At 36.5% G+C, this 16,520-nt stretch overlaps 2 protein-coding genes across 2 annotated transcripts; one reads left to right on the forward strand and one right to left on the reverse strand.

Moving 5' to 3' along the window:
• Positions 1-8,169: 8,169 nt before the first annotated feature.
• Positions 8,170-9,845, forward strand: LOC116159953 (stromal membrane-associated protein 1-like). Its single transcript, XM_031473066.1, has 2 exons — positions 8,170-8,396; positions 8,464-9,845. Exons 1-2 carry the CDS (start codon positions 8,279-8,281, stop codon positions 9,621-9,623), a joined length of 1,278 nt encoding a protein of 425 aa, XP_031328926.1. The 5' UTR covers positions 8,170-8,278; the 3' UTR covers positions 9,624-9,845.
• A 963-nt stretch (positions 9,846-10,808) lies between these two features.
• On the reverse strand, positions 10,809-12,100 carry LOC116159957 (MRG/MORF4L-binding protein). Its single transcript, XM_031473069.1, has 3 exons — positions 11,980-12,100; positions 11,727-11,938; positions 10,809-11,680 (listed from the first exon to the last, which is right to left on the reverse strand). The coding sequence occupies exons 2-3, from the start codon at positions 11,797-11,799 to the stop codon at positions 11,100-11,102; spliced, it is 654 nt and encodes a 217-aa protein (XP_031328929.1). The 5' UTR covers positions 11,800-11,938; positions 11,980-12,100; the 3' UTR covers positions 10,809-11,099.
• Positions 12,101-16,520: the final 4,420 nt, after the last annotated feature.

The raw sequence follows: 16,520 nt of genomic DNA on the forward strand, positions 1-16,520 counted from the left end.
TGTAGAATCCACAATTTCACACAGTTCCAAGATTGGGCTACTAGTTCAAAAGTTACGGCCCTTTGAATTTTCGTTCGAAATTGGTTTCTAGTCTATAACTTTTTATTGAGAAGTCTGATCGAAAAAGTACTAATTGAAGTGTTTTCGCGAGAAATTTTGGAGTAGTCGATTTTTGGTAAAATGGGAAAGTTAAGTATTCAAATATTATGCGATGTATTCGAATACTTTACGAAGTATCCAAATGCTTTGCGAAGTATTCAAATACTAAATATTTGTGATAGTATTAGTGTTACAAATCCAAATACTGCTTCCATAAAAGTATTTAATTACAAAGTATTTGAATACTAAAAAGTGTTTACAAAATCGCCCAGCTCTGTACTGCAATCACCTCGGATGAAAGTGATTTGGTCAGCTCGTTGGGTTTCTATACAACATTTATGCATTAGAACCCAAAGCAACCCAAATATTGACCATTGTGTGAATATTGGAGAACCTTTAACCCATAATCAGTGTAAAAACATTGATGGAGTAGACGATATCCAGGAAATTTAAGAAACAGTCAACACCAAAGGACGTTCTCGATTTCATTTTAGAATCAGACTTGGAAGAAGCGTTACCTAATTTGTAGATTGCTTTACGGACCTTTCTACCGCTGATAGTAGTAGGATGTCTCAAGAGAAACAAGCTTTTCAAAGCTTAATAATAATAATATCACAACCCATTAGTATTCAACCTAAACGCAAAAACCTAAACAGCACTTTTGACTCACAACATGACCCACGACATACTGTAATATCTCCAGTTCCACCTTTAACCCAAGCAACCACACAAATACAACTGCTTGAACCAAGAAACAGAATAAATACAAGTAACGCAACATACGCCCAATAAAGTTACACGTCGTAGCACACCTAAAAAACACAAAACTCTTTCTTCTCATAAACACACCACGTTATCACAACCTACTCGTATTCAACCCAAACGTAAAGCCAAACAAACCCAATAAACAACGCCACTTACTTAAATTGCTAATTTTGCAGGATTTTTTTTTGTTAGCGTTGGCTGTTGTGGCCATCAATTTTGGTAAGTATGAATTACATAGTACTATTCCTATATTTCCTTAATGTGTTTTATTATTATTATTATTATTATTTGATTTTCTCGGTCTTGCCGGTTCTAATCCTAGTCAATTATTATTATTGTAACGGAAATGCTCCAGAATTCTCTGGAATTTTCTACGCGTATTCGAGAATGTACTGGACTTACATTGCTTGCGTGTATAAATGGTTGCGGACCGAACATCGCGGCAGTCTACTACCGAACGAGTACGTAAACATCGAGCACGAAAAGATAAATTGCGAAGTGTGAGTGATATAAATAATCGATATAAATTTGTGAGTGATATAAATAATCGATATAAATTGTACGGATTTTATAGTGTTTTAGTTCTGTTTAATAAATATTGATATAAATCGAACCCGAATTTATAAATAACGTTACATTGGTGTCAGGTGTGGAATTAATTAAATTAATTAAAAGTAAGATTAAATTAAGTGCTTCTGCTTGTGTATGCCTGTAACAAGATCTGCTGCAGCTAAAATGGAAGAAACGATGCTCAATTTGCTCCAGCAAATCCAAAATGGTCAACAGGTGTTGCAACGAGAAAATGAAGAAAATTCTAGAAATATTCAAGAGAAGTTCGAGAAGTTGGAAGAAAATTCTAGAAAGATTAATGAAGAAAATTCTAGAAATTTTGCAGAGAAGTTCGAGAAAATGGAAGAAAATTCTAGAAAGATTAATGAAGAAAATTCTAGAAATATTCAAGAGAAGTTCGAGAAAATGGAAGAAAATTCTAGAAAGATTATCGAAGAAGTCTCTAAATCAATTGAAGAAAAAGTTGAAGATAGAATTACGGAAGTTTCCAAAACATTTAAAGCAACATTCGTTGAGATTGAGCACAAGTATGAAGAGCTGCGCGAGCAATTCTTGCGACTGACTACGGAAGAGCGTACTAGTAGTGCCCCAGATGAATTACTGATGGACCGTCTTCTTGAGGTGCCACAGCCTACTCATTACAAGAAGGTTGACCCAGAAACAAATACAAGAGTAGAAGGCGACGTTCAGCAAGCCCGAGTAAAGCCACCTACTTTTGATGGTAAGATTCCTTGGACCACGTACGTTCGACAGTTGGAAGCAGCGGCTGCGGCAAATAAATGGACTCTTCAAGACAAAACTACAGCCCTGATTCTTGCGCTGAGAGGAGATGCTCTGGATGTGTTGCGGACCATCCCCGAGGATCAACAGAACTTCCAACAAATAGTAGCGCGACTCGAAATGCGATATGGCGATAGACACCTTCAGCAAGTTTACTATGCCCAAGTCAAGAACCGAATGCAGAAACCTGGAGAAAGTTTGCAGGAACTTGAAGCGGACATCGCTAGACTGATTCGATTGGCATACCCTACGGCACCGGAGAGCTTTCTTGATCAACTGGCTGTACAAACATTTATCGATGCCGTTCGTGATGGAGATGCCCAGCAGGCTTTGAGACTGGCTAGGCACGACAAAATAGAGAAAGCTTTGGCCCATGCGTTAGAATTCGAAGCCGCCAAGAAAGCTAGTCATGGAAGTGCGCGAGTACGTATGGTGGAACCTCGCAGTGACAGCCGGGTAAGAACAATCGAAGAGGAAGGTGGCTCTGGAAGTTTTGAAGAAAAGGTCAGTAAAGAAGTGGAAGAAAAGGTCAGTAAAGTAATGGAAGAAAAGATCAATAAAGCAATACAGTCACTGGCAAAGAAACGTGAACCACGGCGAGATTGGACACGTTCGCCGCAACTGCCAAAAACCATTGCAGCAGTCGGAAAATTAAGAAAGGTCGACAGGAAGGGGCTATCCCCGACCTGCAGAAACAAAGCCCCGATCTTCACTGTAAACATTTCGTCGTCTGGAAAAGTTCACAATAATGCAGACGCTTTGTCAAGAAGACCGTGCAAGGACAACTGCACACATTGTTCTAAAATAGAAGACAAGATTGGCCATCTGCGACGAACAACTGTAGAGAGTGAGGAATGGAAGCCAAGCGAAATCAAAACGGCCCAAGAAAACGACCCAAGTATAAAAACTGTTCTGAATTGGATGCGCCACGGACAAAGACCAGGCTGGCAAGACATTAGTGCCACAAGTCCTGAAGTAAAGAGTTATTGGGGCCAATGGAATAGCCTGACTCTGAAAGACAACCTGTTGTATAGGACCCTTGAAAGTGAAGATGGCACCGAATCGACGCTGCAATTAGTAGTACCTAGAAGCAAAGTGTCGGAAGTATTGCGAAAATTGCATGACGGCGCTTCCGGAGGACACTTTGGTATTACGAAAACGTTGCAAAGGGTACGTGAGCGATTCTATTGGGTCAACCGTAAAGAAGATGTCCGGCGATGGTGTCAAAAATGCGAGTTATGTGCTACTGGAAACGGACCAGTTTCCAAGAAGAAGGCACCCATGAGGCAGTATAACGTTGGTAGTCCGATGGAACGAGTTGCTATCGATATCGCAGGACCGTTTCCCGAGACAGATGGCGGAAATAAATATATCCTAGTGGCTATGGATTATTTCACAAAGTGGACTGAAGCTTACGCCATTCCAAACCAAGAGGCAGCAACAGTTGCAGAAGTGTTGGTAAAGGAGTTCTTTACACGTTTTGGTGTTCCTATAGAAATCCATTCAGACCAAGGAAGGAACTTTGAATCGGCTTTGTTCCAAGATGTTTGTCGATTGGTAGGAGCCAATAAAACCAGAACAACACCTTTGCATCCTCAGTCAGATGGAATGGTGGAGAGAATGAATCGAACGATGGGTAAATATCTTTCAAAAGTCGTGGCAGAACATCAGAAAAATTGGGACCAGTACCTCCACTGTTCCTTATGGCATATCGATCAGCCGTCAACGAGACCACGGGTCAGACTCCTGCCTGCCTTATGTTGGGTCGTGAACTACGCCTTCCATGTGATCTCGAGTTTGGGCGTAAACCCCATGAAGAATATGTCGCAGGTGAAAATTATGTTGACCAACTAAAGGCCAAGATGAACGATATTCACGACTTGGCTAGAAGTCATATTCAGATTGCCAGCGATCGCATGAAAAATCAATACAACCTCCGCTCGGTCAATGAAACTTTTGAAGCTGGAGAGCTGGTATGGCTGCACAATCCACAGAGACGAAGGGGTCTTTCTCCCAAGCTACAAAGACAATGGGAAGGTCCGTATGAGGTGATCAAGAAAATAAATGACGTGATATATCGTATCAGAATGAACCACCGAAAACCGAAAGTTGTCCACATTAATCGACTCGCACGATATGCCGGATCCAACAACAACGAAGAAGTTACAGGTATTCGAGAAGAGGAACGCAGCTTTGGGATCAAGCCAAACTTTAACGATTTTATGTCAAATTACGCCCAGCGGAAGAAAGCTCGATTTGGCGTTACTCAGTAAATTTGTCAAAATATTTTTGAGCTTCCGGTTAACGTTTCCATCGCCCATTGTGTCGCCGAAGACCTTCGCATGGGTAGAGGTATAGCTTCCGTATTCCGGAAAAGATTTGGAAGAATAGACGAGTTGATAAAGCAAAGACCACGAGTGGGTAAAGTACTGCGCTTGGAAGATAGTCAACGCTCTTTGTTCTACTTGATGGTTTCAAAGAAAACGTCAGAAGGCAAACCCACCTATGAAAACCTCTGGTCTGCTTTAAAAAACTTGAAGAAACTCATGGCATACTATGACATAAATAGCTTGGCGATCCCGAAGATTGGATGTGGTTTAGATGGGTTGGACTGGAAGATAGTGCGAACCATGATCGAAGTGATTTTTAGAAACACTAGCGTTCGAATTACAGTATGCTGCTTCAACCCACAGGGACGACCCTCCGCAAAACTGTGGACTGTTACTTTTTCAAGAAAGGTGTTTGTCGAGCAGGCTCTGACTGCAGATTCCGACACGAGGCATTAAAAAGTAATACTAACGCAGTTTCTGAACGAGACGTCCAGAATTAAGAAGGGGGCAGTGTAACGGAAATGCTCCAGAATTCTCTGGAATTTTCTACGCGTATTCGAGAATGTACTGGACTTACATTGCTTGCGTGTATAAATGGTTGCGGACCGAACATCGCGGCAGTCTACTACGGAACGAGTACGTATGAAACATCGAGCGCGAAAATCTGAAATAAATTGCGAAGTGTGTGTGATATAATAATCGATATAAATTGTACGGTTTTTATAGTGTTTTAGTTTTGTTTAATAAATATTGATATAAATCGAACCCGAATTTATAAATAACGTTACATTATTATTATTATTTTTTTTTTTTTTTGGACAGATGGGGAAATGCATTACGCACACTCCAGATGGAGGTCTGGAGTAGTGTGGGACTCTCCCATTATTTGGGCATACCCACTAAAACCCCACCTGAGGCTTCGGCTTCTAAGGCCATTTGCCGATCTATCTCCTACTTATAGCAGCTAAGATATCACAGTTTTAAGATGCATACCTACTAGTTACATATATATCACAGATTTTCAGCTCAAACGTACAGTCACAGGACATATTACAAACATTTTATCACAGTTTACTTATCACATTTATGGTGCTTAGAAATCGCAGTACTTCTGAGCATTTATGTACAGTGCTAAAATTTTCTTCCCATATGTCACTTATTTGATAGAAGTTACGCGCATCTTGGTATTCTGGACAAACACAAACTATATGTTCCGGTGTTAGGTTTACATCACACCTTACGCAATGAGGACGATCTTCACCGGCCAACAAAAAACCATGTGTCAAGGCAGTATGGCCAAGCCGGAGCCTATATAGTTTTATCAAAGCGGAACGATTCGTATTAATAAGAAACAGTGGTCCTAGGCTGGGCTTGACCCTCTTCAAGAATGTGTCAGATGTCCTCCACTGGTCACTCCAACGGTCATTTATTTGAGCTTTTACAAGCCTGCCTCGAACTATTTTAGACAAATCTGCAAAATTTGCTTCATGGAGTTCTAAGTGTCTCAGTTCTTCTCTAGCTCATTCTCCTATCGTTCTACATCTATTTAGACGAGCATTTGTGATCTCATTTGTAAGCAAGTGATGGTTCGGGTGACTGTTATCTAGTGAGACTTTAAGATAATAGTTTACCAGAATCTGCTTTCGGCGAAGAGTTAAAGGAAGAATGTTTGCTTCCACGTGAAGTGAGGCGACAGGAGTTGTTGGGTATGCTCCAAGAGAATACCTTATTGCAAGGTTCTGGATTTTATCTAGTGCTCCTAATAAAGTGTTGTTACCGCATGTGAGGTAGGCAGGGCTACCATAATCAATTTTTGATAGAATCAATGCTCTATATATGTTAAGTAGAGTCTTAGCATACGCACCCCATTTATTATGAGCTAAAACCCTGATTATGTTCAGCAACCTCCTACTTGTGGTAACAATGTTTTGCAGGTGTATTATTATTATACATATATACAAACGACGTACAGACAAACACTAATCGTTACTTGATTTTAATCCGTGCGATTAGTTAACCAGGCTAGACCTGAGTTCTCACAAGAAATACCGACCATAATAATAATAATAATAATAATATGAGTGTGTGAATTTTTATTTTTATTATATTTATTTTATTTTTTTAGGACCCTACATAACTTCACCAGACACAGACACAGACACTGATCGTTACTTGATTTTAATCCGTGCGATTAGTTAACCAGGCTAGACCTGAGTTCTCACAAGAAACACCGACCATAATAATAGTTTATTGCCATGAATAAATTCCTTTACATTGGCATTGTCATGAATGTAGAATATGTAGAAAAAAAGACAAACTAAAAACATAAAAAGGACAAACGTTATACATTGAGGAAAATAAGTTATTATTGTATTCTATCTGAAAGGCCCTTTTCTTAAGAACTCCCGACTGTCTTGAATTAGATTGAACATGAAATTGCTACATTTTCTAATTACAAATAAAGATCACAATTTATCATTCAATTTCTAGCGCACTCATACAACTCGCACACATTTCCTTGCGTCGATTATTCTTTAAAACAGCCTTACTATTTGTAGAATAATTACACTAACCACAAATTAAACAATTAGGTAGGTACCTATTTTTCGATGTGTCGTGCTTTAATAACTAATGATTTAAGTTTTTTTCCTGTTTGTGACATACCTAATCGCACAAACTGCGCGTATCATCCTTGAATGTGGCATGTTTTAAGATATGTCGCTATTTAAGTTAGGCTTATCGTCAGTAGGTATTTATAGGCACTGATCATTCATTTTGAGAAGACCGTGTGTTAATACGTAACACTTTAAGCGAACGCTATTTTAATTGTAGCATAATTACACTGATAACAGCTGAAGTTATTCAAAGCGAAGTGTGTCAAAGAATGACGTAGGTACCTATAATACACTCACAGAGGATAGATGCTTGAACAGTTGGTTGGGATAATTACGTCACGCGCGCCGATTAGCGTTTAATATCATGTGACAAATGGGGTTTTTCTCTAATTTTATTTTTATTAAAATATAATAGTTTCTCATGTAAATTAACAAATAATGTTATTTTGCGGAATCCTGGCACCTTACTCTATTTCATGAAACAGAAATGTATTTATTCTTTTTCCACTGTCATGTACCCTTTCTTTCTTGTGTAGGCCACTACTGCCAATGCCAAATCAACTAATTACTTGACGTCGCTCAAAATACTACGAAATTGTAAAGGTGTCTGAGGCAGTAATAGTGCACATTTTTGTATGTGCGCTTTTGAATGCACATACATAAATAAACGCGACCAAAAAACGTCCATCTGTAGCAGCCCATAGACAATTAGCCTATAACCCATATGTAACCATCTTTAGAAATATATTTTGTGGGAAATTCATCAGTTATGATCACCTAGTATATTTTAGAAGAAATAAATACCCCTGAGGAATATGCAACTCATAATACGCTGTTGCAATAGTGATATTTCTGCGCATCAAATCTGTTTATTTTCCTGTTTATAAATATTCAAACCTTTATTAAACGCATCATAATTTTGACTTTTATTTAATGTATATTAAATTTAAAATTCTAGTGAGGAATATCGTTAGGTAGATTTGCCACTGGGAGCGCTTCCTTGGCTGCTGCGCACACCCACGTAGTAGGTTGGCAGAGAACAACTGTCAACGTATGTAAATGTCATCCACCCCCTTCAATATCTTTCCTTTGCAATAATAATTTAAAGTACAGATTAAAATGAGCACTAAAAGTGAAAAAGATAAAAGTAAACAAATACAAGAAAAGTGTCAGTCAGTAATAAACGCGTTATTAAAAGACGAGGACAACAAATACTGCGTGGATTGTGATTCAAAAGGTGATTGATTTTTACATTTCTTTAAACAATTCGTCACCCCTTTTTCTTATTTATATTTTCTTTGTAGGTCCGAGATGGGCGTCATGGAATTTGGGTGTATTTCTATGTATACGTTGTGCCGGAATTCACAGAAATCTAGGAGTCCATATTTCAAAAGTGAAATCGGTTAATTTAGATTCATGGACACCCGAGCAGGTTGTTTCGTTACAACAAATGGGAAATTCTCGAGCGAGAGCCGTCTATGAAGCTAATTTGCCCGACAATTTTCGAAGACCTCAAACTGATTCAAGCCTAGAATCGTTTATACGGGCAAAATACGAACATAAAAAGTACATTGCTCGCGAATGGGTGCCTCCACCACTACCGAAAGTGAATTGGGAAAAAGAGATTGATGAAGAAATTGAGAGACAAAAACGAAAAAAGAAAACTTCTTTAGAAAAGAAACAATCAAACATGGTTGAAGTACCTCAGTTACCCAAACCAAAAGCTGTGAGTCCTAAACCAACACGTCAATCAAACGCCAACACTGAATCTAAAGATTCGGACATATTTAGTTTGCAGAATGGAGAAGACTCCTTTAGTGGATTTGTTTCTGCCGCAACTAATGAAGAACCTAAAAAACCAGAAGCTGACACTTTGAAAAGCGAAGAGGAAAGCTTCTTCAACCAAACAGCACCTTCAGAGAAAGAAAGAGCAAAGTTGACTAAAGATAATATTTTGGCTTTGTATGGTAATGCGCCATCTCTTAATAATTTTCCTTCAACCTATCAAAATCAAACAAATTTTGGTAATAATCCAAATTTTCAGAATTATACAGGGTATCAGCAAACACCAGTACAACCACAGAACAGTTTACAGCAATTTCCGGGTAACAATCAGTTTCCTGGGCCAATGTATCAATCACCACGTGGGCAGTTCATATCCAATAGCCAATTTACAACTGCTCCTTTACAACCCCAACCAAATATGCAATTCGCGTCATTGCCTAATAATTTTTATTCACAGAATGGTGCACAATTTTATCCTAATTCTAACAATACACAGCCTCAAAGAGTTCCTATTAATCAATTTCCATCACATAATCCTGGATTTGTCCCACAAAATTCTGTAGCAAATCCCTTTTTTAATAATCAAGGAATAAGTATGCAACAACAATTTTCAAGCCTTTCACTTAATAACAAAACAGGTAATTCAGGTACAACTGTAGCTACAAATATATGGCAGTAAACTAAATTTGCGCTCTTAAATAGTTGATATTATATGCTAGCTGTGTCCAGTTTTGTTTGGCATAATAAGGAACTGAGTTGTTCAAAAATCTTATTTGCAAACTTGGTGTGTACAAGTGACTATGAAATTGTAACTTGAACTTTTTTGTTATAGATGGGTGTTGCAATTAGTGTAAATTTACAAAATTTTGTAGTTAGCTTAATAAATTTCTTAAACTGTTTAGCATTATGGTTTTTAGTTATTTCTAAGATAAAATCTATACATTTAGAGCAGATCTCTTCATCTTATAGGTTAATGAAAACACCACCGCTAAATTATTTACTTTTCATAGTTAAGGATTAATTTTTTAAATAAATTTAAATGTGGCATGCAATTTAGAATCATCTACTGTATTTTATCTATAGAATGAGTTAGCTGGTACTGATTGAAAATAGGCAACATAGGTGAATTAAATGTACATCTGAAGTAAACAAAAAGTAATTGTATTTTATCATATTGTGCGCTTTATTTTGATAAAAATATGTAAATTATATGCGTAACCTCAGTGTATCATCTGCCAATGTTGGCAGTAAGTAAGTGATACTTCAATATAATCTATTTCAAAATGTTTTACCTGGTTAATGAATTTATTTGAAAAATTCTATAAGGTACCAGATTTTGTTAAAATAAGAACAAAATTGCATTTTTCTTTATTCTTGCATTTATTAAAAAATAAACATTATGCAGTAAATTATCTCTCTTGATAATGTGGCACTCTGAAGAACTACCTACTTCCCAAGGGATAAGTACTAGAGTAAATGTAACGTTTCATCTTACGAAAAAACGTTACATAAACTTTTTCAAGCCCATTCAGAGTTTGTTGATTCTTTGCAATTCGCATAAAAGTGGTATTTTGGCAAAAGCTGTTCATTTTTTTATGTAGTAATGAGAATTAAACAATTTATAATTCATAATACAAGTTCATTGTAGAATAGACAAAATTGACTATTTATGTTATTTATAGAGCAGGTATACAGTTTTAAGCATTTATTGTGGGTTATAATGATTTCTTTGTTTATTTGCTGTAGATTATGTGCAAAAATTTGACTACATTTGTAAATAATGCTAACGGATAATCTACAACCATGAACAATATTACACAAAACTCGTTTCTTGCTCTGCTACTTTATAGACCAAATATCAATATCAACAAATAAGATTTTTTTTTGGAAATTTATTTGAAATATACAACAAAGATTACCTTTAAATAAATACATTTCTGATCAATCTCGTAAAATGAGATGTGTTGTAACTACTTTCCACACTCGACCTGGCAATTGCTAAATCTTGAAGACCTGAAGTTTTCCTGGTGAGAATATCAATATGCAAAACATTTACCTATTACAATTCACAATTATAACAAACACTTGAAATAATCTGTAATCAGCAAAGGACTGTCTGAGAAGCAATGGGGTGAATAAACGTGATCTTATTTTACTATATACGTCTCCGTTTGATTCCAGAATTTCCTACAGAAATAGGACTAGACTTTCCACTGTTATTTCCATCGTCAGGTTTTAAACTCCCTCTAGTTGACCTTTTAGCAGATCTCCCTCTTTCCTCACCTTTCAATTTTCCACTTTTTGACGTCTCATCCTTAGACATAGAAGTACTTCTACCTTTATTACTTTTTTGCGGTTTATCAGATTTTGATTCTTTTCGAGAAGATGAAGAACTTCTACTATCTTTACTATCTCTTCTTTGATGTACCTCTTTTACGCTACCAGTTGGGGTTCTGTCATCCCTCTTGAAATCTTTCACATTTTTAGATGGTTCGCACCCCTTCTGCACATTTTTTGTTTCTTCTACTTTCATTTCTATCAGTGTAGCAAAATCACAGTCGGGTAATTCAAAGTCGATATTGGAATTTGGAAAAGGTACGATGTCACTTTCATCTAATGCTTCCAGGTTATACATTGTTTCCAAATGCGACCATATTACCTTGCCCATGATTTCTTTGTCTACTTTTTCTTGAAATTTATCGAAAATTGCCAGCATTTGGAAAAATTTATTCACACCTAAAAAAACATTGAAACTTTCACATTTTACTGCCATAGGTACTACCTGTTGGTTTATGCCCTATCATAGACTCTAATAAACTACACTCATTTTGAACATTCCAATCAAATTCTTCCATTAATGTAATTTAATATTAAAATAAAAGTTTATAACCTCAATGTCCTTGATAACAAATATTTCTGCTCTTCCTGGTGGAAGTTCCCACACTTGCAGATGTGTTCCACACTGACTCCCTGTACTGCGCAAACGCAAGCGCGCTAAAATTTGAATTTGCCACCGTTTGTTTGGTTTATAATACCAGTTCCTGCTGACTTCCATATTACAAACCAAATGTCGCTGTATTTTCGGAAAGAATATGTTCTTCTTCTCGAATTAAAGCCTTCGGTCACTACTGTGAATTCCAGTTAAATACATTATAGCGCCAACTTGAAAGCAAACCTCTACTTTATCTATCAGTCATGATCCTTGTAGTCTGGTTTTTGTGATTCGTTCAGCACCGGACTCTCTCTTTACCATAGGTCATTACAGGGCCGTACGCAGGGGCACGCCAGGGCAGGCTGAGCCTGCCCTGAAAAGTTGTAAGCCTGCCCTAGCCAGATTTCCGAATTTCTCATTGGAGTTTACGAGTCTGCTAAAAATATATAATAACACAGAAAATTATTACTATTGACGATGTTGCGGTTATCAATTAAACGAACATATCTATGTATAACATGTTTTTTAAAACCTGCAACGCTGCAATGTCTATTGGTATAGAATTGCGATATATCAACATCTCAAATGGCCGAGGGTGTCTCGTGAAGTCGGTGGTTTATTACAAATATTTGGTGAAGCTTTGATCTTTTAGCGCATTTTCCAACGAAGGCAAACGTATCTCATATTGTAAACACTAGATGTGCGCATGCGCATTCTGTGCAGTCCCAACTTCATTATTTATGAAAATATTTCTTCGAAATTTTAACCATAGATGCTTCTAGTAAAGAAAAACATATCACATGTTGTAAAAATCGAAAACTACAAATGTCATTTACAAAGGCAAACTGCAAAATGACATTTTTTTTCTGATGAAAATCTCTGAAAAATTTTAACCATAGACGCTTCGATTAAAAACAAACATATCGCATATATTAAATGTGTGCATGCGCGAACTGCATATACGAGGACGATTGAGAAAAGTTAATCTGGTGATTAAAAATTTTTTTTTAATTTAAAAAAACCCAATGCAAAGTACTAAGTACTTTATTTTGTCGTATTTTTTTCAAGCATGATATTAAATATAAAACGTAGAGGATTGGGATTGCTTACCTTGGTAGAACAAGTGTTTAAAAATAAGTGACATTTGATACCTATTATCGTCTGTGCTGTTTGATGAGCACTAAATTGGTTTCAGGGTACATTTAATGTAGTAGTAGGTCAGTTTGAGAAATTTAGGTTTCATTTTAGATGATTATTGTAATTGTTTTTTAAAAAAATTGCCACGTGTGTTCACAAACGTAGTAAATTTTGAATTTTTTGTTAATTTAGGTCAGCCGAGTGGTTATTTGCAAAATAAAAATTTGAAAAAGTGCTTATGAAAATAAAGCCAGTATTTTTTTTAGTTATTGTGGCCTGTAAGTCATTTTCAGGGACAAATAACAGGGCGACAGTCTCGTTTATTTTTATATTTTTTATTTTATTTATTGCCCCTCTTGTTCTGGGCCCTCAACAGGCTTTCGCCCAAATGTCAAAATGTGGAACATTGCTTACATTTTAGATTTCAGTCTGGGGGCATATTCTCGATATCATTGGAACAAGTTTGTATACGCTTGTAACGCAATTTTGACGTAATCTTGAACCAGTGCCATAGTAATCACACGTTTATTCCAAAAATGGTATAAATGTATGCTTCTTTTGTCATCGTTCAGGAATAGGCCGCCTGTCCTGAATGTTTGTGAGCCTGTCCTGATTATACAGTCTGGCTACGGCCCTGTAGGTCAATGTTGGTCTGTAACGTTATTGCTGTAAGTAAATGTCATTAACTCTTTCTAATTAACTATTACAGTACTTACCGAAGCAGTTTCCTAATATCGCCTTTGGCATATTCTATGACCATGCACTCCAAATGTAGATAACAACAAAATTCATCTTGATAACATGGCATTTTCATATACCTACTACATATAATAGGTAAGCTAAATTATCTTCAATTATAACGTTTGGCGGTTATGTGTATATTATTTACCCCTTACACTTGACAGCTGTACACAAATTCAAATTTTAGCGCGCTTGCGTTTGCGCAGTACAGGGAGTCAGTGTGGAACACATCTGCAAGTAAGTTCCCACAGCCGCCACTTGATAGTCATCGACTTCGAATCGGTGTATCATTATTTATACAGTGCAACAATTCTACATTTATTACTAATATATACTCGACTATTTTTTATACATCATGCGAATAATTCACAGATTCAGACCATATAGAAAAGATATGATCTTTGCTTTGTATGTAGATATTAAGACACCACAGACTCGCGGCTTTTAAATTGAAAGTAAAAATCAGTGATGTTTCATTTAAAAAATCATAAACTAGAAGGTACCCCACATATAACAATACAATTCTGTAAGTAGGTACTTCCCGTCAATTTTCCACCGTCATGCCATGGAATGTCTGCTATAAAACAAATCAAATTCTATCAAAAAGTATTAGATATATTTAGAACAACAATTCAACATAAAGAAAGGCCAAATTACTAAAACCGGTTTCCTAATATAACAAATTACAATAACTGTTCGAATAAGTCACCATTAACTGCAGGACAGTACCCAAGTCGATCATAATAGTTATTTATGTATTAAGGGCATAATAGAAAATTCCATGGCATCGCAGATTATTGAAAAAGATGCGGGTTTTATTTTTCCAATTTTCCGTCTTTATATGAAAAAAATTGAAAACTAATACGGTTGATTGGCGTAAAAAATTTTTTTCTACAAAAAACTTTAATACATTTTTGCTCTAAAATAATTTGGGGAGCCAATAATTGCATGTTATGAATTTTATTGAAATCCCTACGATGCGTTACGCAAGTCACCACCCTGTATACGTCGCTGTAATAACCAAGTTTTGCATCATTTTCTTTTTTTTATATTTACTTTCCCGGTATCGTCCAACAGAATGACCACTACCGCCGCTATATTTTTTTTCGAGATAGTTGATACTGCCATGGCACCGCACGAATGAAAATCGTTCCCTAAACTACCAATTGCAACGACTGATTGATGTTCACATCGTTCATGTTTGTGGAACTACTAACCAATTGATTGCACAGATTGTTTGTCCAATCTGCAGTACAACTTGTCGTACGACAGGTTGCATAGTGTGTGGGCCTAAGCCCAGTGAGTGCGTTTATATCTGGCACCGAAAGCTGGGACACAGAGGCAGCGATGCTATATGAGTTCAGGGATTTTGAGGTGTGTATTAATAATAATAATAATATTAAATGCCTTTATTTCATTACCTTGCATAAATATATAAATTAAAATAAGCTGAAAATGTAAAACAAAAATTTTAATTATAGTATATTAAGTATGGAGAACGGTAAGGGATTTTTACCGTTCGAAGACAATTGTTTGGAGGAGGAGCGAAGCGACGACTCCAATTATTGTCTGAGAACGGTAACCCTTAACGTTCGACGTGCTTATAACATTTTTTGCGCGATCGAAATTAAATTTATGCAACCAATATAAATATTCACTATAGTTATTAACGTCATAAGGCCGATATGTAGCAAATAACGGACGTGGTTGAAGTTTGTAAACCGAGGCGTCAGCCGAGGTTTATATTCAACCCAGTCCGTTATTTGCGTATCGGCCGTGTGTCGTTCAAGATTTTTCGTCATCCCATCATCTGGAAATTATATATTTTGACTTCCATAAAGATCCATCTTTTCGTAATAGTTAAATATAATAATTATCTTGATCATGGTATGCTTATGGTCACATGTTAGCGGTTGTCATGGACGCAACTACTTAAAAGTAAACAATTCATTAAAAACGCGTGCTGAGAAGCTGTATGACGTTTTTCCAAAAATATGCGCGAAATTGAAGGAAATATCAATATTCCTCCAGACGTATTAGCAGATTCCATGGCTGCAAGTGTCGATTTGCTACCAGAAAAAAGAGGGAGCGATATCATAAAGAATATGAAGATTTCAAGTAATGGCTTAAGATTATTAAGAGGATCCATTTAGTAAATGAAGACATGTTATTAGCGTACGTAAAGGGAAAATCGGAAATGTAATCGCCCAATTCATAATGGACCAAAGTTTCGAAGCGATTAAAAATCACCAAACAACTATTTCAAAGTTCCGATGAAAACGCTAAAATTACAACATCCATAGCCACAGGATCCTTCATAAAGTGTAATATTCACAGGTGCTATGGTCCTCAAGTTTCCTACGATGGTCTACAGATTTCTAGCAATAACTGTCACTTTAATTTTCATATCCATTATAATAAGTAGTTATATTTCTATAAAGCATTGTTCCTTAACGGCCGCATATGCGTCCGTTATTTTTTAACGGACGCCGTCCGTTACGAATGACATTTCACTTGTCAAATGAGTTGAGTTAAATTGAAATAACAGTATGGGATGACGAAAAGAAATTAACGAGCAGAATAAATCGAAATGATCGAAGTGGTATGGTGTATATCACTAGGTAACCAGTTTATTTGTCAAAATTGAAGTTAATAATTTCATAAAAATGTGCATGTGTCTGATGTAGTTTACTAGCTTTGAACTTCCTTTATGACTTTATGAGCGTCTTGCTATAGGAAACAACAGCACAAATTGTACGTTTAATG

This window comes from Photinus pyralis, unplaced genomic scaffold, assembly GCF_008802855.1.
Source record: "Photinus pyralis isolate 1611_PpyrPB1 unplaced genomic scaffold, Ppyr1.3 Ppyr1.4_LG1, whole genome shotgun sequence".
Classification (NCBI taxonomy): domain Eukaryota; kingdom Metazoa; phylum Arthropoda; class Insecta; order Coleoptera; family Lampyridae; genus Photinus; species Photinus pyralis.

Excerpts from the sequence above, each read along its gene's own strand:
- LOC116159953 (XM_031473066.1), top strand. The coding sequence starts at position 8,279 with ATGAGCACTAAAAGTGAAAAAGATAAAAGTAAACAAATACAAGAAAAG. Across the intron at positions 8,397-8,463 it reads CGTGGATTGTGATTCAAAAG|GTCCGAGATGGGCGTCATGG; the intron begins GTGATTGATTTT and ends TTTTCTTTGTAG.
- LOC116159957 (XM_031473069.1), bottom strand. The coding sequence starts at position 11,799 with ATGGAAGAATTTGATTGGAATGTTCAAAATGAGTGTAGTTTATTAGAG. Across the intron at positions 11,681-11,726 it reads GATAGGGCATAAACCAACAG|GTGTGAATAAATTTTTCCAA; the intron begins GTAGTACCTATG and ends ATGTTTTTTTAG.